Source organism: Balaenoptera acutorostrata, chromosome 20 (genome assembly GCF_949987535.1).
Source record: "Balaenoptera acutorostrata chromosome 20, mBalAcu1.1, whole genome shotgun sequence".
NCBI classification, from domain to species: Eukaryota; Metazoa; Chordata; class Mammalia; order Artiodactyla; family Balaenopteridae; genus Balaenoptera; species Balaenoptera acutorostrata.
In genome coordinates, this window is record NC_080083.1 from 50,717,511 (window position 1) to 50,743,618 (window position 26,108).

Consider the following 26,108-nt stretch of genomic DNA (forward strand, 5'->3'; position numbering starts at 1 on the left):
ACAGCGCAGCGTCTTCCCACAAACACCACCTTCTGCACAACCCAGGAACTCCTGTAACGCTTCACTGCGGACCTCTGAGCAGATCAGATGAGCTCCCTCCGGGCGGGGGGGGGGATGTGCGTGTGTGTGTGCGTGTGTGTGTGTGGCTGTGGCGGGGGGGAGAGTGGGAGGGGTCTGTGCCTGTGGCTGGACTGTCCTTCCGCCGCTCTAGGCCGCGCCTCTCCACTGCCTGCAGGTCCCCGCTGGATCGACGTCCCTCTGCACCAATCGGAGGCGCCTGGCCTCGGCTCCGCCTCCCGGCGAGCCGCCCGCGCACGCTCCGTAGGCCGAAGTGGGCGGGGCGGCCCGAGGAGCGCGCGCCATGCAGGCCAGCGGGTACCCGGCCGCCGCCGCCCACGGCCAGGCCAGCGCCCCAGTCCAAGTGGTAGGTGCTGGGCTGGCGGGGGTGGGAGGTGGGGATGGGGGTGGCGCCCTGCCTCTCCCCGCCCCTCCCCGCCCCTCAGCTCCAGTACCCCTCCTTGACTCTCTGACTCCCCGACTCTCTGGTCGTCTCCTGTCCCCTCCTCTCCTCTTCTCTCCACTCCGTCCCTCTCCCCTCCGTCCTCCTCCTCTCCGCCCCGCTCCCCTCCATCCCTCCCTCCCTCCTCTCTCCTCCCCATCCTGGGTCTCCATTTCCCACACCACCACCGCCTCTTCTCTTGGGCAGCCTGTGAGGGTCTCTGCCCAAATCAACGTTAAAGCACCAGCAAGAGTGCGAGCAGAGATTAATCAAGGCTCATCTTTGGCAGAAATTCACATTATGTTTTGTATTGTAGATCTTGAAAACAGTAAAAAATTCTTTCCTTTAAAAAATAATTCCAAAGTAAAGTAAATATGTAAGTAAATTAGGGAACTATTTATGTGTATAACATAAATGCAGGAAAGGATACCACTGTTGAATCAGATCCTCAGAGTAAAGAACTTGACAGAACTGTATTTTCAGTGCTTATATCTGTGAGCTTTTCATAACCATATTCAGATTTAGCATTTAAAACATCTATATTCTGTATAGATATAGAATTCGTACATATATGCATGTATGTATGTTTGCACGTGTATGCATATGTAGACACACGCTCACACCTGGATGACCTGTGTTTCTGTTTTCTTACTTGGGAATGTGTCCACTCTTCGTTAGGGTATAAAGTCAAGGGTGAGGACCGACTGTAACTTCTATCTTTGGGTATTCTGTATTGCTTAATGTGGTAATATACAGAATTAAGACAAATCCTGTAATCCGTTGTTTTGTTGGCAGTCAAGGTTCACTGGCTTTACTCCATTACACTTCATAAATTTTTGTTTTATGTGGGCCCTATGAGAAGAGGACAGTGCCAAACTATCCTAAACTGAGTAGAGCAAAGGAAGAGACAGCTGGAGGGAGGTCACCTCCCCTTTTCCCAGCCCCACCCCCATACTTTGTTAAAGCAAGTATAGGGGGGTACTTAAAAGGGTTTCTTTGTTGCAGTTTCTCTAACATCATGGTTTACTGAAAATGCTTATTTCATGAGTGGGTTCAAGATACACAGATGCTTGTTTCAACCAAAATGATGATGTTTCTGACCACTGATTGGGAAACACATGAATTTGCCCGTTGAATTGGGAACATTTTTGATGCCTTTCAGATTTTTGTTTCCTTTTCAAAAGCATCCAAAAGACCAATTCTGGGAAATCTAAGACAATAAATCTTGAGAGGAGGCATATACACCTTTTTTTTTTGTCAGGACATATTCTTTCCCTGGAAGCCTTATTCTGGGTTACTCTGTTCTTGCCCTTTGGAAATAAGCATTGTGCGGATGGTAATGGGGAAGTAAATTAGAGCCATGGAAAGAGTATTCAGTTTCCACACTTGTTTCTCAATCAGTTTGTTTTGAATTCCAGTCTGTTATCCTCCCGGTCCATGACGCTGAACTGTGGCTGGACGAGTGCTTGGGGTCTGTTTTGCAGCAGGACTTCGAAGGCTCCATGGAGCTTTCCATTTTTAATGATGCCAGTAAGGTATTTATGAACTTCCTGTTGGTGATTTAGCCCTAATGTAAGTCACCTCTGACTGGAGGAAAGTTTCCTGACCTGCCAACGTCCTTGTGCTTTCAGGACAAGTCCATGACTATCATTGAAAAATGGAAAGAGGAGCTGGAAGGTTCCGGCATCCTCGTGGTCATTGGAGGGCACGATTCTCCTTCTCCCCGAGGAGGTCAGTAACCGTGTTTAGTTTATTATTCTTATCGACTTATGTACTTAAATAGTTTCCTGTTGTTCAAATCCTGGTGAAAATTATCCTGAGTAATACTTGAGTATACCACTTATTAAGGACACGGTAAGCCTGGCTTTCTTATGCTTCAGTAAGGATTTGTGTACATCCACTGCTCATTCTTTACTTATTCAGCCCAACAGAAAGCCACTGGGTGTTTTTATTCCTGGTGTGATTGGTCATTATTGGTCACCTCTAATTTTAAAAACTCTTTTCTTGTGACATTAGATTTGTTTTTGTCCATCAAAAAAAAAATCTTCTTAAAGAAGCAGCTTTTGGTTTCATTGATTTTCTATATTGTTTTTCTTTTTCCTATTTTGTCTGTTTTCTATTTTGACTCTGAATTGTATTATTTTCTTTCTGCTCACTTTGTTTTTTTTTTTTTTAATTATTCTGTTTATTTATTTTTGGCTGCATTGGGTCTTCGGTGCTGCGCTCGGGCTTTCTCTAGTTTCGGCAAGCAGGGGCTACAGTTCGTTGTGGTGCCCGCGGGCTTCTCATTGCGGTGGCTTCTCTTGTTGCAGAGCACGGGCTCTCGGCGCGTGGGCTTAAGTAGTTGTGGCACGTGGGCTTAAGTAGTTGTGGCTCGTGGGCTCTAGAGCACGGGGTCAGTAGTTGTGGCACGTGGGCTTAGTTGCTCCGCGGCATGTGGGATCTTCCCTGACCGGGGTTCGAACCCGTGTCCCCTGCATTGGCAGGCGGATTCTTAACCACTGCGCCACCAGGGAAGCCCCTTTCTGCTCACTTTGGATTTAATTGGTTCTTTTTGTAATTCTTTTTTTTAAAATTAATTAATTAACTTATTTTTGGATGCGTTGGATCTTTGTTGCTGCGCGCAGGCTTTTTCTAGTTGCAGCAAGTGGGGGCTACTCTTCGTTGTGGTGCGCGGGCTTCTCATTGCAGTGGCTTCTCTTGTTGTGGAGCACGGGCTCTAGGCACGCAGGCTCAGTAGTTGTGGCTCGCATGCTCTAGAGCGCAGGCTCAGTAGTTGTGGCACACGGGCTTAGTTGCTCCGTGGCCTGTGGGATCTTCCCGTACCAGGGCTCAAACCCGTGTCCCCTGCGTTGGCAGGCAGATTCTTAACCACTGCGCCACCAGGGAAGACCCTCTTTTTGTAATTCTTAAGGTGAAAGCTGAGGTCATTGGTTTGAGACCTTTCTCATTTTCTAACATAGGCATTTAGTGATATAAATTCCCCTCTAACTCTTGCATTAGCAACATCCTACAAATTCGGATATGTTATGTTTTAATTTTCATTCAGCTTCAAAATACCTTCTAATTTCCCCTTTGATTTCTTATTTGATTTATGGATTATTTGAAGTGTAGTATTTAGTTTCCAAATATTTGAGGGATTTCCCAGACATCTTTCTATTATTCATTTCTGATTTAATTCCTCTGAAGTAAGAGAACATACTTTTTTGACTTGACTCTTTTAAATTTAGTAAGATTTACTTTATAGCCCAGGATAAGGCCTATCTTGGCAAATGTTCCGTGTGCACTTGAGAAGGTTGTGTATCTGCTGGTGTTGGTGGAGTTTTCTGTAAACGTAAATCAAGTCCAGTTGGGCACAGTCTTGTTTAAATCTACTGCATCCTTGCTGATACAAGGTCTACTTGTTCTCAGTTACTGAGAGGGGGTATTGAAATCTCCAACTCTAATTGTAGATTTATTATTCTTCCTTATAGTTCTATCATTTTTGGCTTTGTGTATTTTGAAACTCTGTTAATATTTGAGATTGTTGTGAAGAATTGACCCCTTCATCATTATGAATAACCCTCCTGACCTCTGGTAATATACATTGTTTGATATTAATATAACTGCTCTGGCTTTATTTTGACTAGTGTCAGCATAGTGTATCTTTTCCATCATTTTTTCTTTTAACCCATTCCTGTCTTTATATTTAAAGGATGCCCCCTCCCTTATAGATTCTTGTAGACAACATATGATGGTGCTTTTTAAATCCAGTCTGACAATCTCTGCCTTTTAACTGGGATGTTTACATTAGTTACATGTAATGTGATTATTGATGTGGTTAGGTTTGAGTCTCTCTTCTTGCTATTATCTTATATTAGTCGCATCTATTCTTCATTCCATTTTCCTCTTTTTCTGCCTTCTTTTGGATTAATTAAATATCTTTTATAACAGCTTTATTGAAATACAATTTATATACCATACAATCCACCCATCAATGTATACAATCAAGTGTTTTGTAGTATGTTCACAGATGTGTGCGGCCACCACCACAGTCAATTTTAGAACATTTTCATCACCTCACAAAGGAACCCTGTATCCTTTAGTTATCACCCTCCATACCCCATCCCCCCCAGCCCTACGCAACCACTGATTTACTTTCTGTCTGTAGATTTGCCTATTTTGGACATTTCATATAAATGGAATCATATAATATGTGTTCTTTTGTGACTGGCTTCTTTCATGTAGCAAAATGTTTTTAAGGTTCATGTTGAGGCATATATTAGTACTTCATTCCTTTTTATGAGAGAATAATATTGGGTTGGCCAAAAAGTTCATTTGGTTTTAAGTAAAAATAAAAGACATTTTTCATTTGCACCGAGAACTTTATTGAACAATGTATTCATTAACGAAACGAACTTTTTGGCCAACCCAATATTTAATTGTATAGATATACCATATTTTGTTTATCCATTCATCAGCTGAGGGACATTTGGGTTGTTCTACCTTTTGGCTGTTGTGAAGAGCGCTAGTATAAACATTTGTGTACAAATTTCTGCTTCAACATAGGTTTTCATTTCCTTTGGATATATACCTCGTAGTTGAATTGCTGGGTCATATTGTAATTCTATGTTTAGCATATTGAAGAACTGCCAAACAATTTTCCACATCAGTTGCACCATTTTACATTGCCACCAACCATGTATGAGGGCTCCAGTTTCTCCACATCCTTACCAACACTTCTTATTTTCCGTGTTCTTTTTTATTATAGCCATCCTAGTGAGTGTGAAATGGTTTTTCATTGTGGTTTTGATTTGCATTTCTCTACTGACTCATGATATTGAGCCTCTTTTTGTGTGCTTCTTATCCATTTGTATATCTTCTTTGGAGAAATGTCTATCCAAGTCCTTTGCCCATTTAAAAATTGGATTGTTTGCCTTTTTGTTGTTGAGCTGTAAGAGTTCTTTATATATTCTGGATACTAGACCCTTATCAGATATATGATTTGCAAGTATTTTCTCCCATACTTTGGATTGTCTTTTCACTCTCCTGAGAATATTCTTTGATGCACAAAAATTGTAATTTTGATAAAATCCAATTTATTTTTGTTGTCGTTTTATGTGCTTTTGGTGTCCTATCTAAGAAATCATTGCGTAATCAAGGTCATGAACATTTACTCCTTTGTTTTCTTCAGAGTTTTATAATTTGAGCTCTTTTATGTAGGTCTTTGTTCCATTTTGAGTTCATTTTTGTATATGGTGTGAAGTAAGGGTATAACTTCATTCTTTTGCATGTGGATATTGAGTTGTTCCAACACCATTTGTTTAAGACTATTCTTTCTCCATTGAAAGTTTTGGTACCCTTGTGAAAATCAGTTGACCATAAATGAATGGGCTCATTTCTGGACTCTATTCTTATGCCAGTACCACACTGCTTTGATTACCATAGCTTTGTGGTAGGTTTTGATATTGGGAAGTCTGAGTCTTCCAACTTCGTTTTCCTTTTTCAAAATTGTTTTGCAATTTCATATGAATTTTAGGATCAGTTTTTCCATTTCCGCAAAAAAGACCATTGGGATTTTGATGGGGATGGCATTGAATCTGTATATCTGTTTGGGTTGTGTTGTCACTTTAACAATATTAAGTCTTCCAATTCATGAACACAGAATATCTTTCCTTAGGTCTTAGGTCTTCTTCAGTTTCTTTTATCAATGTTTCATAACTTTCAGTGTACAAGTCTTTTGCCTCTTTGGTTAAATTAACTCCTCAGCATTTTATTATTTTTTATGGTAGTGTGAATGGAATTGTTTTCTTAATTTCCTTCTCAGATTTTTCATTGTTAGTGTATAGGAAAACTGATTTTCCTGTGTATTGATCTTGTATCCTGCAACTTTGTTGAACTTGTTTATTAGCTCTAGTAGTTTTTTTGTGAGTTTTTAGGATTTCCTATATTTAAGATCATGTCATCTGTAACTGAGATAGTTTTACTTATCCCTTTTTAATTGGATGCCTTATTTCTTTTTCTTGCCTAATTGCTCCAGCGAGAACTTCCAGTGTTTAGTAGGAGTGGAGAAAGGAGACACCCTTGTCTTGATCCTGATCTTAGGGGGAAAGAGTATGGTGTTTCACCATTGAGTATGATGTTAGCTGTGGATTTTTATAAATACCCTTTATCATGCTGAGGAAGTTCCCTTCAATTCCTAGTTTGTTGACTGTGTTTTTCTTTATCATGAAAGAGGATTTTGTCCAATCTTTTTTCTGCATCAATTGAGATAATCATGTAGGTTTTCTTCCTTCAGTTCTATTAAGGTGATATATTATAATGATTGATTTCATATGTTGAACCACCCTTGCATTACTGGGATAAATCCCACTTGGTCGTGGTGTGTAATCTTTCTAATATGCTGCTGGATTTAGTTTGCCAGTATTTTGTTGAGGATTTGCACATAGATATTCATAAGGGATATTGGTATGTAGTTTTCCTTTCTTCTGATGTCTCCGTCTGACTATAGTATCAGAGTAATGCTGGCTTTGTAGAATGAGTTAAGAAGTGTTTCCTTTTCTTCTATTTTTTTTTTTTTTTTGGAAGAGGTTGAGAAGGATTGTTGTTAATTCTCTAAATGTTTGGTAGAATTCACTAGTGGAACCGTCTGATCCTAGGCCTTTTTGCTGTTGTTGGGAGATTTTGATTACTGATTCAATCTCTGTATTTGTTATAGGTCTGTTCAGATTTTTTACTTCTTCTTGAGTTAGTTTTGATAGTGTGTTTCTACAAATGGTCCATTTCATCTAGGTTATCTAATTTGTTGGCATACAGTTGTTCATAATATTCAATTATAATCTGTTTAGGTTTCTGTTAAGTTTAGTAGTAATGAACCCACTTTCTTTTTCTTTTCTTTTTTTTTTTTTTTGGCCCTGCCTCATGGCTTGTGGGATCTTAGTTCCCTGACCAGGGGTCGAACCTGCACCCCCTGCAGTGGAAGTGCAGAGTCTTAACCACTGGACCATCAGGGAAGTCTCCCCACTTTCATTTTTGATTTTAGTAATTTGAAGCTTCTTTGTTCTTAGTCTAGCTAAAGGTTTGTCAATGTTGTTGATCTTTTCAAAGAACCAACTTTTGGTTTCATTGATTCTCTCTATTGTTTTTTTAGTCTTTATTTCATTTATCTCTGTTCTGATCTTTATTATTTCTTTCCTTCTGCTAGCTGTGTTTAATGTGTTCTTCTTTTTCTAGCTCCGTAACATGTAAAGTCAGGTTGTTGACTTGAGATCTCTTTTATGTAGACATTTATATATAAATTTCCCTCTGATCACTGCTTTTGCTGCATCCTGTAAGGTTTGGTATGCTGTATTTTTATTTTTATTTATCTCTTAAGTATATTATAATTTCCCTTATTTGACCCATTGGTTACTTAAGAGTAGGTTGTTTAATTTTCACATATTTGTCCTTCCGTTATTGAATTCTAGTTACATTCCACTGTGGTCAGAGAAGATACTTAATCTGATTTCAGTCTTTAAAAAATTTTTGAGATATGTTTTGTGGCCTGACATGTGGTCTGTCCTGGAGAATGTTGCATGTGCACTTAGGAAGAATGCATATTCTGCTGTTATTGAGTAGAGTGTTCTGTATATGTCTGTTAGGTCTGTTGGTTTATAGTGTTGTTCAAGTCCTCTATTACCTTACTAATCTTCTGTCTTGATGTTCTATCTATTATTGAAAGTGAGGTACTGAAGTATTCAACTACTATAGTAGAATTATCTGTTTCTCCCTTCAATTCTGTTCATTTTGCTTCATTTATTTTGGGGCTCTCTTGTTAGATGCGTATAGTTTTATAATTGTTATATTTTCTTGATTGACCCTTTCATCAATATATAGTGTCCTTTGTTTCTTGTAACAATTTCTGACTTAGGGTTTATTTTCCCTAGTACTAGTTTAATCACTCCAGCACTTTTTTTTTTTTTTAAACATTTATTAATCATCTACTTGTGGTGGGCACTGTGCTATGGCCCGGAGATTCAAGCATGGCCGAAATGATATAGTCCTTGCTCGCAGAGGACAGTGGGGGAAATGGACCTCGCGTGGCAAATGTATTCCTGACACTGTGTTGTGTATATATCTTTTTTTATTTTTATTTATTTTTCTATTTTTTTATTTTTTTTAAAGATTGATTGATTGCTATGTTGGGTCATCGTTTCTGTGCTAGGGCTTTCTCCAGTTGCGGCAAGCGGGGGCCACTCCTCATCGCGATGCGCGGGCCTCTCACTATCGCGGCCTCTCTTGTTGCAGAGCACAGGCTCCAGACGCGCAGGCTCAGTAGTTGTGGCTCACAGGCTTAGTCGCTCCGCGGCATGTGGGATCTTCCCAGACCAGGGCATGAACCCGTGTCCCCTGCATTAGCAGGCAGACTCCCAACCACTGCGCCACCAGGGAAGCCCACTCCAGCACTTTTTTTTTATAATAATTTTTTTTTGTTAATTTATTTTTACTTATTTATGGCTGTGTTGGGTCTTCGTTTCTGTGCGAGGGCTTTCTCTAGTTGGGGCAAGCGGGGGCCACTCTTCATCGCGGTGTGCGGGCCTCTCACTATCGTGGCCTCTCTTGTTGCGGAGCACAGGCTCCAGACGCGCAGGCTCAGTAACTGCGGCTCACGGTCCCAGTTGCTCCGCGGCATGTGGGATCTTCCCAGACCAGGGCACGAACCCGTGTCCCCTGCATTGGCAGGCAGATTCTCAACCACTGCACTACCAGGGAAGCCCCCAGCACTTTTTTGGTTGCTGGCTGAATGGAATATCTTTTTCCATCATTTCACTTTCGACTTATTTGTGCCTTTGGATCTAAGATGAATCTCCTGTAGCATTTAAATGGATCATGTGTTTTTTTAATCCATTCTGCCAATCTTTGCCTTTTAATTGGAGCATTTATATTTAAAGTAATTACTTTCGAGGAAGGACTTTTGCCATTTTGCTATTGTTTTCTATATGCCGTCTATCTCTTTTATTCTTCAATCCTCCATCAGTGCTTTCCTTTGTGTTTAATTGGTTATTACTAGTGTGCCATTTTTACTCCCTTCTCATTTCCTATTCTGTGTATTTGTAAGTTATTTTCTTAGTCATCACTGTGGGGATTACAATTAACATCTTAAATTTATAACAATCTAATTTGAATTAACACCAACTTAGCTTTTATAGTGTATGAAGCTCTGCTCCTGTACAGCTGTGTACCTCCCACTTTATATCATTTTTGTCACAAATTACATCTTTATTATTTGCCCATTAACATAGATTTATAATCATTGTTTAATGTGTCTTTTAAATCATATGGGAAAAATACAAACTGAAGATAAAATAATACTGGCTTTTATATTTAGCTACATAGTAATCTACATCAATGTTTTTCATTTGTTTGTATGGTTTCAAGTTACTGTCTAGTGTTCTCATTAGAGCCCGAAGGACTCCTGTTAGCATTTCTTGCAGGGCAGATCTGTTAGTGAATATCTCCCTCAGCTTTTGTTTATCTGAAAATGTGTTAATTTCTCCATTTTTGAAGGATAGTTTTGCCAGATACAGAGTTTCTGTATGTTATAGACCTAACAATACATTACTTACATATTTTTTTAAATTAATTTCTTATTGGAGTATAGTTAATTTACAATGTTGTGTTAGTTTCTGCTGTACAGCAAACTGAATCAGCCATACATATACATATATCCACTCTCTTCTAGACTCCATTCCCATGTAGGTCATTACAGGGCACTGAATAGAGTTCCCTGTGCTATACAGTAGGTTCTTATTAGTTATCTTTTATATATAGTAGTGTGTGTATGTCAGTCCCAATCTCCCAATGTATACTCCCCCTTCCGTAAGTTTGTTTTCTACATCTGTGACTCAATTTCAGTTTTGTAAATAGGTTCGTTTGTACCATTTTTTAAAAATTCATTTATTTTTATTTTTATTTTAGTTTTGGCTGTGTTGGGTCTCCGTTTCTGTGCAAGGGCTTTCTCTAGTTGTGGCGAGCAGGGGCCACTCTTCATCACGGTGCGCAGGCCTCTCACTTCCGCGGCCTCTCCTGTTGCGGAGCACAGGCTCCAGATGTGCAGGCTCAGTAGTTGTGGCTCACGGGCCCAGTTGCTCTGAGGCATGTGGGATCTTCCCAGACCAGGGCTCGAACCCGTGTCCCCCGCATTGGCAAGCAGACTCCCAACCACTGTGCCACCAGGGAAGCCCCCATTTTTTTTTTAATTGGGGTATAGTTCTTTTACAATGTTGTGTTAGTTTCTGCTGTACAGTGAAGTGGAGTTCCCTGTGCTATACAGTAGGTTCTTATTAGTTATCTACTTTATACATATTTTTGTATATATGTCAATCCCAGTCTCCCAATTCATCCCACCCCCCCATCCCCTGCTTTCCCTCCTTGGTGTCCATACATTTGTTCTCTACATCTGTGTCTCTATTTCTGCCTTGCAAACTGGTTCATCTGTGCCATTTTTCTAGATTCCACATATATGCATTAATATACGATATTGGTTTTTCTCTTTCTGACTTACTTCACTCTGTATGGCAGTCTCTAGGTCCATCCATGTTGCTGCAAATGGCATTATTTCATTCTTTTTTATGACTGAGTAATATTCCATGGTATATATGTACCATATCTTCTTTATCCATTCCTCTGTCGATGGACATATAGGTTGTTTCCATGTCCTGGCTATTGTAAATAGTGCTGCAGTGAACACTGGGGTGCGTGTATCCTTTTGAATTATGGTTTTCTCCAGATATATGCCCAGGAGTGGGATTGCTGGATCATATGGTAGCTCTATTTTTAGTTTTTAAAGAAATTACCATACTGTTCTCCATAGTGGCTGTATCAATTTACATTCCCACCAACGGTGTAGGAGGGTTCCCTTTTCTCCACACCCTCTCCAGCATTTATTGTTTGTAGATTTTTTGATGATGGCCATTCTAACTGGTGTGAGGTGAGTTTTCATTTGCATTTCTCTAATAATTAGTGATGTTGAACATCTTTTCATGTGCCTCTTGGCTATCTGTATGTCTTCTTTGGAGAAGTGTCTGTTTAGATCTTCCACCCATTTTTTGATTGCGTTGTTACATATTGTTTTATACAATTTTTTTTTTTTTTACTACTGCTACTTCAGTTAGCAGAAGAAATATGCATTTATATTGTCTTTTATAATTAACAATTACTTTACTGGTGCTCTCTTTTTTTCTTTCATGGATTTGAAATACTCTCTGGAATCATTTGGGGTCAATCTTTTTAATTTAAAGAACTTCCTTTTATCTCTTGTAAGGTGAATCAACAACAGTTTCTCTCAGTGTTTGTTTATTTGGAATGTCTTAATTTCTCCTTTATTTTTGAAAGATAGTTTTACTGGATATAGGATTCTTGGTTAACAGTTTTTTCTTTGAGTTCTTTGAATATGTTATCCTACTGCCTTCTGGCCTCCACTATTTGTGCTAAGTCAACTGTTAATCTTATTGAGATTTCCTTTCTTTTCCCTTGTCTCTTTTAAGATTTTCTCCCTGTTTTTGGCTTTCAGTGTTTTTACTATGACGTATCTAGTTGTGAATCTATTGAGTTTATCCTGCTTGGAGTTTGTTGAGCTCCTTGAATGCGTAGATTAATGTTTTTCACTGCATTTGGAAAGATTTTAGCCATTATATCTTTGAATATTTTTTGTGCTTATTGCTCTCTCCTTTTCTTTTGGTACTACTATTATGCATATATTAGTGTCTTTAATAGTATTTCAGATTTCTCTGAGGTCGTGTTTATTTTTCTTCATTCTTTTTTCTCTCTGTTCTTCAGATTGCGTTATTTTTATCCATCAAGTTTGCTAATTTTTCTGCCAATTCAAATATACTGTTGAGTTCCTCTAGGGAATTTTTTAGTTAGGTTGTTATACTTTTCAGCTCTAGAATTTCCAGTTGGTCCTTTTTAATAATTTCTGTCTCTTTATTGATACTCTTGATTTGATATGACATTGTCTTCATACCTTTCTTTGCTTCTTTAATTATGGTTTCCTTTAGGTCTTTGAACATATTTATAATGGTTACTTTGAGGTCTTTGTTAAATCAGACACTGTGATGTTCTCACTAGAAGTTTCTGGGCCTTCTTTTTATTCGGTGTCTGGGTAATGCTTTCTTGTTTCTTTCAATGTGTCCTAATTTTTGTTGGAAACTGGACATATTAGATAATATATTATAGTAACTCTGGGTACTGGTCCCCCCCATCCCAACTAGACTTGTTATTATTATTGACTTGTTTGCTTGTATAGTGACTGGTTGGATAATTTTAGTAAAGTCTACTCCTCTGCCCTTGCAGTGTGAAACCTCTAATGATCTCTCTCAGGAATACAGCGCTGGGTGTACCCACAGTCACCCTGAGGTGGCAGTGGTGTGGGCTGGCCTCTCTTTCCCTGACCACACCCAGCTGTCAAGCTCCACTTATTGCTGACTGCTTTACTGTTTTCAACAATACCTAGGAGCATAAATTGCTATATAAGAATAATTCAAGTGAATTCAGATTCTTTCAAAGGAATAGTTCTTGAGGTCAGTGTTTAAAGTTTGTTCTGACACCAGGAGGGCTCTTCTCAGCTGTCTCTTACCCGTTTATGTCTAGCAAACTGGTCGTCCCACAGTTTAGCCTATATTGCCAATTAATCTACCAATCTCCTTTACCAGCTGCCTCTCACCACTGTTTTGGGTGTGCCCTAGGGCTTGAACTTCACACCCTGTTGCAGATGAAGCAGGTGGTGGGCAGTAACCCCATGTCTCTCTCAATATGGAACCCCTACCCCACAAACTAGGGCAAGGGCATTTGGATCCCCAGTATTCTTGGTGATACCACTCCCAGTGTAGACAGAGAGTCCATCCCAGCATGGGGGCTGAGTGGGAGAAGGGAGCCCCACTTTTCAACTGCACTTGCCTGGGACTCAGCCTCAGCAACAGGTACCTGGAGTCAGGATGAGAAATGCTGATGCCGTATCTCTCCCAGGAAAATAGCTTTCTGACGGGCCTAGCAGAAGAGGGAACCCTGTATTTTAGGCTGTACCTGTCTGGGGTGGGGTTTCCTCCTTGGGGGAGGGAGGGAGCAGGTCTTGGCTCAGATACCTAGACCCTCACTATTACTGAGTTTCAGTAGATTTTCTTGAATAAATATTTTTTTCATATGCTGTGTGTTAGGGCCATTTCCAGAGACTGTAAATGGTTGGGTTTTTAAAACATAATTTTTAAAAAATTATTTAAAAAATAATTTTTAAAAATTAAATTACTTAAAAAATAATTTTTACCAGTTTTGCTGGCAAGCAGTCTGTGGAACTTGTGCTGTCAGGCCAGCTCCAATCAAAATTTCTTTTGGTTCTATTTTATCTCCTTTGTTGGCTTATTAGCTATAATTCCTTTTTTGCCTTGTTAGTGGTTGATTTGGAGTTTACAGAATATACTGTCAGCTTACCAAGTTCAGCCCCTCAAATGTGTGTACAACTTCACATATAGTGTGAGAACCTCATGACAGTGCATGTCCTTCTCTCCCTTCTTGCCTTTTTTGCTGTTGTTGTCATGCATTCTACTTTTACATGTACCATAAACCCCACAAACGTTGGTATTAACTTAGTTTAAACAGTCAATCATCTTTTTAAGAGATTTAAATAATAAGAAAGAAAATTACTCATTTACTCATATAGTTAGTTTTCAGTGCTCTTCATTTCTTTGTGTAGAGCCAGATTTCCATCTTCTATGATTTTCCTTCTGCCTGGACTTTTTAAAACATTTCTTGCAGTGATGGTCTACTGGCGATGAATTCTTTTACCTTTTGTATGTCCTTATCTGGCATGTTTGAGTGTTGGCTGGTGGATCCTGTGATGAAGAAATTTCATCACAAGCTTTATTATCCTTCCTTTAGTCCCTACTTGCTGCCCCCAGAGCACCTCCCCATACAGGTGAGCTTGCCCCTTAGGTAACCTGCCTGTGCTTCCCCCCACAGGTGAGCTTGCCCCTTAGGTAACCTGCCTGTACGGCTTTGGCCCACCCCCCCCACCCCCTTGCTTCCCTTCCTTCTGTTCATCCTTCCATCTTCCTCTGTTCCGTGCAATTCCTTTCCTTTTTGGAGTGGACAGGGGAGAAGAGAAGGAGGAGGCCTGAAATGGCTGTCTTCTGTATTTGTGGGAACAGCTTCTCCCAATCCTGCTGCTGCCTCCTGAACCTGCTGTTCTTTTGCTTCACAGCGATGGAGGGAGGGGTGGGCAACCAGCTCCCCACACAGTGGTGGGTGGAGGAAAGAACACAATCCAAAAGTTCTTGCCAAGCGAGCCTCTGGACTGTGGTGTTTGGGTTTCCTTCCACGTCAGGGTACAACCTCCTTCTGTCTCCTCTCGAGGTTCTTGCAGTCTTTAAATCGGAAGTTCAGAGTCTATGATCTCCTTTTGTTTCTAGTGTTGGACTTGGGTAGAGAGGGTAGACTACCAGTTTCACTGGTTCCCTGTCTTGTCCAATGCTAATAGTTTTTCACATTATCTCAGATTTTCTATTTAGGTAATCTGATCCTGAATAAATATTATAATTTTGTTTCTTTATTTCTAATTTATTCTTTATTTTTCATATATTTTGGGGGTGGGGTAGAAGAACAATGTGGAATCACATTAATGAATCCTTTTATTGTGCTGGCTTAGTGGGAATGTTTGTAGTGTTTCAGTGTTAAAAGTATGACATTTACTATTGCTTTCTGATAGATACCTTTATCAAGGTAACTTGATATTTCTAATTTAGTAAGCCTTCATAAAATGAGGCATCAGGGACTTCCCTGTTGGTCCAGTGGTTAAGACTCTGCACTTCCAATGCTGGGGACGTGGGTTTGATCCCTGATGGAGATCTAAGATCCCATGTGCTGCACGGTGCAGCCAGAAAAAAAAAAAAAAAGAGGCGTCAGTGTAGAATTTATTAGATGTCTTTTAGGTATCTGTTAAGGTGATTGCCTATTTTTTTCTCCTAACATTTTTATTGTAATAAATTACATTAGTATTTTTCTTAACAGTGAAGCACTCTTGCAGTGCCAGAACTAACCAGCCGTAACACTATAGAATTTCATACAATGCAATTATTCAGTTTTCTTAAGGATTTTTATATCTATATACTTATGGAACATTGGTCTGTAGTTTTTTGTGTGGGTTACATGTCTGGCTCAGGGTTGAGAGTAGAAGGTCTCGGACTTGCTGATGTAGCTTCATGAGAGCAATAACTGTGTAGAACAATTCAGCCCACTTTTGTCTCAACCTCCCATGTAAACTAGCCTCACAGCCTGCATTTAGATGGCAGGAAAACCATTTACTTATTTTCACGAATAAGTGTCTACTTTGACTAATTACAGATTTTTTTTTAATACCAGTTGGTGGTTAAAAAAAAAAAAAGAGGAAATTCAGGCATACAGAAAGGTCTGCAATGAAATGTAAAAGCTCCACGCCCTAGGAGCAACCAGTGTTTTTTAGTTCCTACTGGATTTATTTAACTCACAGTGTCAGTTGATACTTGCTATGAAAGAGGAAACATTTAGCCCACTGTAGGTACTTCACACTTCCCTTCTCTGTTTTCCCCCCTCAGAGTTTTGGTTTGTCATAATATATCTATATTGTCAGGGCTTATAATCTTTACATTCTGTTCTGTAACTCTTGTTGTTTTATGTACTTGACTTAGTTGATTCCAACAGTTTAAACCTTGCAAAAACAGCACTAATGGTTTTTTAAGTAACTGTTATTCACTGCAGACCACCTAGTGGATTAGACTTGGAGGAGGAACTGAAATAAATCTGCTGCTAACCCCATGCTGCACACTGAGGGGATTCCCAGGTGTCAAAATCTATGGAGCCTTTAAAAAATCTTCTGCTTTATTCCCTTCTACTGTATACGCATGCACCATTGTTTGGGTTTTTAATTTTTTTATTCTCTTTTTATTTTATTTAATTTTCTTTTTAATTATGTTCCTTTTTAAGTTCTCTGAAGTACTTCTTCAAGTAATTTTTCCGTATCCAGTATGTGGATGGTAAAATATTAGAGTATTAACATGTCTGAAAATGTCTTTATTTTGTACTTATACTCAATTGACAGTTCGTCTGGGTATAGAATTCTAGGTGCAAAATAATTTTCCTTAGAATTTTGGAGGAGTTGCTTCATTATCTTCTGGTATCCCCTGATTCTAGTAAGAAATCTTATGTAAGTCTGATTCTTGTTATTTTTTTTTTTTTTCGAGAGTAGGAACTCTCTTTTTTTTTTTTTTTTTTTTTTTAATTTATTTATGGCTGTGTTGGGTCTTCGTTTCTGTGCGAGGGCTTTCTCTAGTTGTGGCAAGCGGGGGCCACTCTTCATCGCGGTGCGCGGGCCTCTCACTGTCACGGCCTCTCTTGTTGCGGAGCACAGGCTCCAGACGCGCAGGCTCAGTAATTGTGGCTCACGGGCCCAGTAGCTCTGTGGCATGTGGGATCTTCCCAGACCAGGGCTCGAACCCGTGTCCCCTGCATTGGGAGGCGGATTCTTAACCACTGCACCACCAGGGAAGCCCTCTTGTTATTTTAAAGGTATCTTTTCTGCAAGTGTCTAAGGTTTTTCTCTTTATGTTTTGAGTTTTGAAATTTCACGATGCTGGGTCAAGTTGTGGTTGTTTCTTCATTCATTCTCTGTTTCTGTAAAAATGGTTCCCTTTGCATTTTTAGCTTTAATTGTAATCTAGCGTGCTTCCAGTAGTTTGACTTTACAGTTTTCATATAAGACTTGAAAACAGTATGCCTGCACACATTACTAGAGCTGAAAGTGGAGGCAGGACAGATGATGAGACTGTGGCTGGTGGGGTTGAAGGTGGAGGCAGGGCAGATGATAAGACTGGCTGGTGGACAGGTTCCTGTAGGTTTTAGGAGTCATGTCTTTCTTTAAAAAGTAGTCCTCAACTTTGGTTGCATGTTAGAATTGCCTGGAGAGGCTTTAAGAATCCTGATGCCTGAGTCCTACCCTAAGATGTTCTCGTGTAATTGGTCTGGGGTGCAACCCTGGCATGCGGGTTGTAAAAGCTTCCCAAAACATACTGAGGCACATCCAGGGTTGAGAACCACTCCTTTAAAATCCTCAGGAATGGTGTAGCTTCACCTCCATAGTGGGCTTGGTCTTAAGGGAACCTTGTAGCTCCTGACACAGCTGAAGGTTTGGGATCCCTCTGGAATACCCCTCAGATGAGATCCAGGGGGGTGTTAGCTCGGCTACGAGATCCTGTTCGGACCCAGCGGGTGACTTGCCAAAACAAAGGCTTGCAGCTATTCAGATCCTTTCCAGGTGGGTTGGTGGGTCAGTAGGGTTGTGGCATAGGATTGAAGCATTCGGGGTAGCTCTCAGGGGAGAGGCGTGAGCCGGGGAGACAGTTCTGCTCTTTCTAGATGCCTCTTGTCCTCCAAGACCCCTTCTCATCTTACCGCTTTCTCTCTGCTCTTTTCTGCTGGTGTTGGGTGGTCGGGGGACTCAGTGGGTCTCACTTGCTGATTCTTGCTTGTGCACCTTGCAAGCTCACGTGGGTCTCGCCTGAGTCCTGATTTACTCAGAGTTCACACTGCCCCCGTCGATGGCACAGCTGGGATCGGAGCTCTCTGGGGCCCGCCCTCAAACAGATTTAAGCATCTCTGAACACTGGCTCTCAGGTAAGATAGTGTGCTTCTCCACGAGGGGCTTAAATGCATCTCCTTCCTCTGAGGGCAGCCAGGGCAGGTACCCTTCACTTTACCTTTTGCAGCTTCCTGCCAGCATTTTGTTTTTGTTTTTTTGGAAGGGGGGCAAGTAGGGGGTGGATGTTGGTGAAAATGAGCTAAGAAATAGTTGGGCTTCAGAGAATGAAGCAGAGACTTCTCTCCCAGAAAGTGCTCCCCTGCCCTGCCTTGCGTTCCTCACAAATAGCAGCCAGCGCACTCTACTTAGGAAAGCAGAAAATTGTATAAAATATTTTAGAAAAAAATTTTAAATCAGAAATAATTTTAAAATCTTGGTCTTTTAAAAGAAGAAAGCCTTTTCCCTGCTATTTTAGAAGGTTCCTGTGGAAAGACCGTGTTCTCTGACATCGCACAGTGACCCATCGCACAGAGCTTGTGGTGGGTGAGGGCAGCACATGGTCCTGCCTTCTGGTGCAGCATCTGAGATGCCGAGGGTGGGCGGCGGGGCAGGTGCTTGAGCGAGGGGGCTCTGGAGCCGCTGCGGGGTTGGGTCCACTGCCCCCACCCCGTGCCTCTGTTTCCTTCTTTGTGAACAGGCTGTAGCATTAGGTGCCCATGTGGGTGTTGGGAGGGCGTAAGGCAAGCTGATGTGTGCCGGGTTCCAGAGGAGGCCACACACAGTGGGCCCTTGAGAAGTCTTAGCAGCTGTTCTGTTATTGTCTTCCTCCTCCTCCTCCTCCTCATCTCATGCATATTTTTAGTATTTTCCCCCAAATTATTTCTTGTTTTCATTATCTTTACTCTGTTTGAAATAGAAAATTTTTTATAAATCAGTTACTGTGCAACATCCATTTCAACCTGCTTCTGAAATGTGTGTAAACAAATTGTGGTTTTTGAAACTACTATGAGCAACCTTTCAAAGTATTCTTTAGTTAAGATGTTTCACATCTTCCATAGTTGAACAAAAGTAAATTAAAGGCATTTTGATGACTCTTGTGATTGCTTGTCTAATCTCCACTTTAAAAGCAAGTTTTATCATTCATAAAACACTTTTTATAGAGTAGATATAACTTGAGCCGTACCATATTTGTATGTATTCTATAAATAATAAAAAAGTAAATTGTAACGTTGTGAAGAAATGATTCTGCTGTCTCATTGAAGTTGGATAAGGCAAGCGAATTCATGGGAATCCTGTGTTACACATTAATAAAACAGTTAATTTGGATTATGTCAGAAAGGACATATTTTCCTATAACATTTTCTTAAATAGGAAATGTTATATCGACTATTGTATAATGTAGATCCAAAGTGTCTATTTTCAGGAGTGTTGGGTATTTAAATTGGGTTAAGATTCATTTACTATTATTTCATATCATAATAGAGCAAAACATTTCTTAATAATGTGGTCACTTGCTAAAATTGAAATAAAACACAATCCCACCCTCTTCTCTCCAAGAGTAAGGAATGTTAATATCGCACCGAGGCGGGAGTTTTTCCTGCTGTGGCCATGACAACCGACTCCCCTCACAAAGGGACAGACCTCCCCAAACATCAGGCCCTGGCACAAACATTTGACTTTTCAAGGCAATAATATTAAAGCAAATTCCTTATCTTTGCCAAACACAAGATTCATCGTGAGAAACTTTCAGCTTCCTTAGTAGATGCATTTTCCTTCATTACCCAAATTCTTGGGTTTGATTTTTCCCCTTCTAAAACCCAACGCTAATAAAACCACTTTTTAAACACAGCTCCTGTTAATTTCAATGTGTCTTTTCCCATTTTTCGTTTTGATTCCATGAGCTCTTTCTCTGGGCCTGCCTTGCTTTGTGGTGATGGTGGAGATTTACCTATAGTTGCTAATCCATCCCCAGGGGTCAGGAGCCAGGCCCCTGTCTCCCCTCGTGTGCACTTCCTTCTCTTGCTTGTTATACCTGTGGTTCTTTGAAATCTGTGACTGTCCTGCTAACTGGTTTGGGTTGGCCAAGCTCTAGGATTAATGCTGGAAATTAAGGTGCTACCTCATGTGAAAACAGCCAGAGGCACTGCTCTGGGTCACACCCTTTGACGCCCTGCATGAGGGCCAAGGTCCTTACTTCTGGTTGCAGTGTGGTTTGTTCCAGAATGTGGCTGAGTAACAGGAGGGACCTGCCTTCTCCCCCTGTTCCCCTTACAGCAGAAAACTGGGGAGCACCTGGGGTGAGGCCTGGGGTAGACACTTTGCTGGTATCCCCTGGGACCAACATTTTTCAGGTTGTCTCAGCTCTGAGTAAGAGGGATTTATTGTTTTAACTCTGCCCACACCTGTTCTGCTTTGTGCCACTTTCCTCGGTGACACCAAATCTAAGTGTCTCTGTAATACGATTCAGGCACCAGAATTTCCTTTCTAGGGAAGGTGGGAATTGTGCCCCTCGAAGGCCCCTTGGCCCCCTCTTTTGCACTAAGTGCCTCCTCTAACCTGCCCCGCCCTCAGCATGCAGACCGAGCTTGCTGCGTGTTCATTGCTGCGCTCTGTTCCTTGTTCGGAAGCCTTATCCCGGCTGCCCTCCCTTGGAAGCTGCCCGTGCTCCCAGTGCTGCTCACTGCCCAGTTCATCCCTCGGGACCCCATTCTCTCGATGTAAACTCACGTCATCTCTCTGGCCCCCTCTGCCGTGGTCTCGTCTTCTCTCCATAAGCCTCCCTAGAGCTTCCCACCGTTCATTTGGCATTTAATATAGGTTGTCGGTTACCTCTCCTTCCAACTCAGTTGCAATCTCTGAAGGCAAGGATTCTAAAACATTTCTTAAGATATAATATCCGTACAGGAAAGTACACCTATCATCTTTGTACAGCTCAATTAATTTTCACAAACTGAACACACCGTGCAGCCAGCACCCTGATGAAGAGCGGCATCACCGGCCCCAGAAGCCCCCCTCCCCAGGGGAAACCGCTTCCCTGATTTCCGGGTGCGCAGGTGAATCTGCTGCCTTTGTGCTCCATGCGCCGTCCCCGCATGGTGTCTGCTCCCTGTGCTCGGCGGTGCAAGGGGCACCCGCGCCGCGTGCGGCCAGGATTGTCCATCCTCCTGTGTATTTTCATACGCGTGGTGTACTTTCCATCCCAAGAGGGGTTCTTGGGCCGGTCATGTCTCGGTGAAGTAGGGTCTGTACCTCCCGGAAGAGCTGGGGGTCCCAGTATGTGCAGGAACAGTGGTCACTGAAAGGGCCTGTAACTCATCACTGAAATATGTGTTCAGGAAACTGCCCACGAAGTGTCCAGTCCAGTGAGCTTCTACCAGCCGATCGCACGTGTGTATGTGGCCCCAACTGCTGGGTAACCGTATCGTGACTTTTATCAGCAGAGACTTTATAGAAAGTGTTCCTGCCGGTTCTACTCAAGTCCTTCCATTCAGGGACATTGTAATTTTGTTTTTTAAAAAATATTCCCCAGGGTTTAGCTTAGTGCTATACTGGATAAATGTTTGCTGACTTTATTTTCTTCCGGTGAGCACATCCTGCTTTAACACTGGTACTGGATGGACTGTCGTCTCTTATCATTATACTTACTGCATCAGTTTCTTCTAAAGCGGCCCGATTTTTTAGTTGGTGGTGCAGAATGTTCCTAGCTTTCCTACTGTGTGCATCACACTGAATTTTATGAAAGAGAATCCATTGAAAATTGAATTCTAAAAGAGCTTTTCCTTTTCTTTTTTAAACAGTCGGATATTCTAAAAATCAAGCAATAGCACAGAGCTCAGGGTCTTACCTTTGCTTTTTGGATTCGGTAAGTAACTCTTTGTTTTATTTAAAATGTGTGACTACGTGTTGGTTGAATAATTAAGAGGTATTACATTTTAGTGTGGTTCTTGAAAATCATTGTTCTAATATGTTACAATCAGCCTTTAAGGTTGATAAGTTGTTGCTGTTTAATTGCTGTACCACCTAATGAGGGAATTGATTTTTGATAAATAGGGTTACATATAAACACAAAATTGCACAGCAGAGAAACATATAAACAAAGTGAAGGTAAGCTAGGAAGGTGTTGACAAATACAATGCTTAAAAGATTAAGAGCCTTAAATAGAAGTAATTCATGCAAGTTGGTGAGAAAACACAAAGAAAAATGAGTGGTAGATAAATAGGGAAGGACAGGAGTCCATACTCTCAGAGGTAGACATGCAAACAATGACCTTTGAAAAATGTTACATCGTTTGGATCAAACACAAATTAAATTAACTGAGATACTACTTTTAAAAATCAAATTAACAAAGTTCTCTACAAATGTGGATACTCAGTGTTTGGAAATGCAATGTGAACTGGTAGCATTGACAGCATAATTTTGCATTTTGTATTAAGAACTTTAAAAATGCTTGTGCCCTTGACCCTGAATTTCACTTCTAGGTATCCTTGAAATTCTGAAAAAGATTTATGTACAAAGAGGCTTTAGTGTTATTTATAATGATGGAAAATTAGTTAATGGAAACAAGTTAATACTGGATAGTAGATTAACAGTGAAGTGAATTGTGGTCAATCTGTATGAGAGACTTACTGTAATGTTCATAAAGAATTTTTTTTAAATTAATTTATTTATTTTTGGCTGTGTTGGGTCTTCGTTTCTGTGCGAGGGCTTTCTCTAGTTGCGGCGAGCGGGGGCTACTCTTCATCGCGGTGCGCGGGCCTCTCACTATTGCGGCCTCTCTTGTTGCGAAGCACAGGCTCCAGACGCACAGGCTCAGTAGTTGTGGCTCACGGGCCCAGTTGCTCCACGGCATGTGGGATCTTCCCAGACCAGGGCTCGAACCCGTGTCACCTGCACTGGCAGGCAGATTCTCAACCACTGCACCACCAGGGAAGCCCCATAAAGAATTTTTAATAACATGACAAATGATTATGATGGGTGAAAAAAAGAACACATAATTGTATGTGTAGTGTATACTCAACTATAGATTTTCTTTTTAGTGACTTTAAGGCACTCTGAGAACATTTATCTGTATGCAGTCTTCCTTTGGGCTCCTCCAGGTCTGAGGGTGAGGCGCTGCTCCAGGTCTGGGGGTGCAGGGCTCCTCCAGGGTGGGGCTGCACTCCTTTTGTCTGACTACTGCCCTTTGGGTTCCTTTTCCTCTACGTTTATTTGTTTTGTTTCTTTGATTTTCCATCTTTGTGGTTTTGTTTCTTCTGCTGTGTCTGGGCTCATCCTGGTGCTTGACCTCTGACCTTAAATTGGACCCCGAGCTCCTTGCTTGCAGCCCCTCCCTTCTCTGAAGTGCAATGTAAGGCAATCGTTTTCTTCTCATGACAGCTGTGGGGTGTCCCATAAGTTCTGAACAGAAATTGTAGTTATCGTCGTTGTTTTCCAGTTTCCAGGGTGATTTCTTTTCCTCTTTGTGAATTTAGGTCCCAGGGTCTCAGGGGCACAAAACTGGATGAACCCTGACCCTGGGTTCAGGACGCCTCCTCGTCACTGGTCCATGCATCCGTCTTGTTGTTTGCTTCTGTGTCCGCGACTGTGCCTGTATGTTTATTTTGATAATGCTCGGCACCTGTGAGCCTGCTGTCCGAGGCTAATGCGAGCTCCCTGCTCCGACCTCGTTATGCTGACTTCTGCTCCTGGCAACCACCACACAACGCCCTGTCCTCACCCCCTGCTGAACTTTTTGGTATCTATGCAAATCTGAGAAAAATCAATTAAAAATTCTTAGTTGTGTTTAACTTTATAAAAAGAGTACCAGGCTGTATATAATATTTTTGAACTTTTAAAACTTAAATTGTTAAGGTCCATCCATATCGTTGCACGTCATTATAGTTCATTCCATTGTTTTAAATTGAGGTAAAACTTATATACAGTGAAATGCAAGATTTCAGTGTGAAAACTGTGTACAAAGTGAGCGATGTGAGGGTTTTGACACTTGTATACACCCCTATAACTAACAGCCCAGTCAGGGCGGAGGATGTTTCCATCACCCAGAGCTGCTTCCAGACAGCGTGAGTGACGCCACGTGGTGTGAGCACCTGCGTTTAGCTTCCGCGCCACGTCGTGGTCACCCGTGACCGTGAGGGGCGGTGGGTCGCTCTGTGCTTTAACCCGTGGTGTGAAGCTACCACAGTTAGTTTCTGTGCTACTGCTGGTCGACGTTTGAGCAGTTGCCAGTTTGGGTTATTTTATTTTATTTTTAATTAATTAATTTATTTGGCTGCATCGGGTCTTAGTTGCGGCATGCAGGCTCTCTAGTTGCGGCACACGGGCTTCTCTCTCTAGCTGTGGCGCACGGGCTCCAGAGCACGTGGGCTCAGTAGTTGTGGTACACAGGCTCTCTAGTTGTGGCGCGCAGGCTCTAGAGCGCGCAGGCTTGGTTGCCCCGCGGCATGTGAGATCTTAGTTCCCTGACCAGGGATTGGACCCGCTTGCCCTGCATTGGAAGGCAGATTCTTAATCACTAGACCACCAGGGAAGTCCCCTGTTATTTCAGTAAAAGTGCCATAAACATCCTGATGTAAGTCTTTTTGTGGGTGTGTGTTTCCCTTTCTCTTGGGAAGATACCGAGGGGCGGAGTTGAGGAATCGCAGGTGAAGGGACCTGCTGGGCGCAGTATGGCCGCTCTGTGTCACTCCACCTTCTCCCAACATTGATGGGTCAGCCTTGGTTTCAACCGTTCTAGCAGAAGATGAAGTGCATCTCATTTGTTTTCATTTACATTCCCTGGTGGCTAGTGATGTTGAGCACCTTCTCATCGGTTTATGGGCAATTCATAAATCCTCTTTTGTGAGATGTCCAAATCTTTGCCTGTTTTTTAAAAAATGGGTTGTTTGTCTTATTCGTGAGTTGTGAATGTTTGCTGTGTATTCTGGATACAAGTCCTTTGTCAGATATGTGTTCTGAGTATTTTCTCCCTGTCTGTGGCTTGTCTTTTCATTTCTTAATGGTATCTTTTGATGAGCAGAAGTTTTAAGTCTTGATGAAGTTCAAATTATTGATTTTCTCTTTTATAATTAAATTCTTTTTTTCTGAGAAGTCTCTGCTTGCCCTAAAAAAGTTATTCTCTTTTTTTCTTACTTTTATGTTTAGACCCATTATCCACCTTGTGTTCATTTCTGTGTCTCATGTGATAGGAAGCAGGCGTTAATTTTTTCATATGAATATTAAGTTGCACCAATGTTGAAGAGACTTTCTTTTCTCAATTGAATTGCCCCCGTGCTTTGTTGAGAATCAGTTGGCCATGTCAGTGTAGGTTTATTTCCAGACTTTCTGTTCCATTCTGTTTCTCTATTGTCTGCAGCTCATTCATTCGTCTGCTGTACAACATTCCACTGGGCAAACACACTGCGTGTATTCACCCATGCTCCTACTGACGGGCACCCGGGCCGTTTCCACGCTCTTGCCCTTGTGAATAGCTGCTGTGGATGTCCTTGCACGCACCCCCTGTTGTACACATATGAGACTTCCTCTTGGGTTCACACCCAGGAGTGAGTGTCCAGGACTCAGGGGATGGGCGGGTTCGTCTGTGGGGGAGGAGCTTGCTGCTGTCATGTGGCTGGAGACGTCCGTCCCTCCTGGCAGGTCACTGTGGGTCCCGAGCCTCCCCAGCACTGGCTGTCCTCAGGCTCTTAAATCTTGTCCAGCAGGTGGGAGCAGAGTGGAGCCCCTCTGTGCTTTGATTTGTGCCCCCTGATCTCGAGCTGTGGTCAGCCTCACTCCACGTCAGTTGGCCATGTGAGTTTCCTCTTTTTGTGACACGTGTTGACATCTTTTTGCCCATTTTCCTTTTTCCAACTTTGAGAAGAGTGGCAGGGATAGTACCAAAAACTCTGTTTTGAAGGCCAGCATTGCACCCATCAGCCCGGAGCACTTCCGTGTGTGTTTCCTGTAAAGAAGAACGTCTCCTCCGACCCAGAGCAGGAATGTCTCGCCGACAGGTGGCTGATACTAGTCCCACCTCATTCACGTTTCACCCAAGGGCCCCAGAACCCATGTTGC

The 26,108-nt window shown here is 41.7% G+C and overlaps 1 protein-coding gene across 11 annotated transcripts in view; it reads left to right on the forward strand.

Moving 5' to 3' along the window:
* The first annotated feature begins 345 nt into the window (after window positions 1-345).
* The window catches only part of B3GNTL1 (UDP-GlcNAc:betaGal beta-1,3-N-acetylglucosaminyltransferase like 1), a 116,586-nt gene continuing 90,823 nt past the window's right edge, over window positions 346-26,108 (forward strand). For all 11 annotated transcript variants that reach the window (XR_009006370.1, XR_009006372.1, XR_009006371.1 and 8 more), the window contains exons 1-4: window positions 346-424; window positions 1,918-2,034; window positions 2,131-2,230; window positions 21,857-21,921. Coding sequence is in view for 5 of the 11 variants with exons in the window: in XM_057536568.1 (XP_057392551.1) it covers window positions 362-424; window positions 1,918-2,034; window positions 2,131-2,230; window positions 21,857-21,921 (345 nt within the window). In the remaining 6 variants the exon portion in view is untranslated. The remainder of the gene's footprint in view (window positions 425-1,917; window positions 2,035-2,130; window positions 2,231-21,856; window positions 21,922-26,108) is intronic.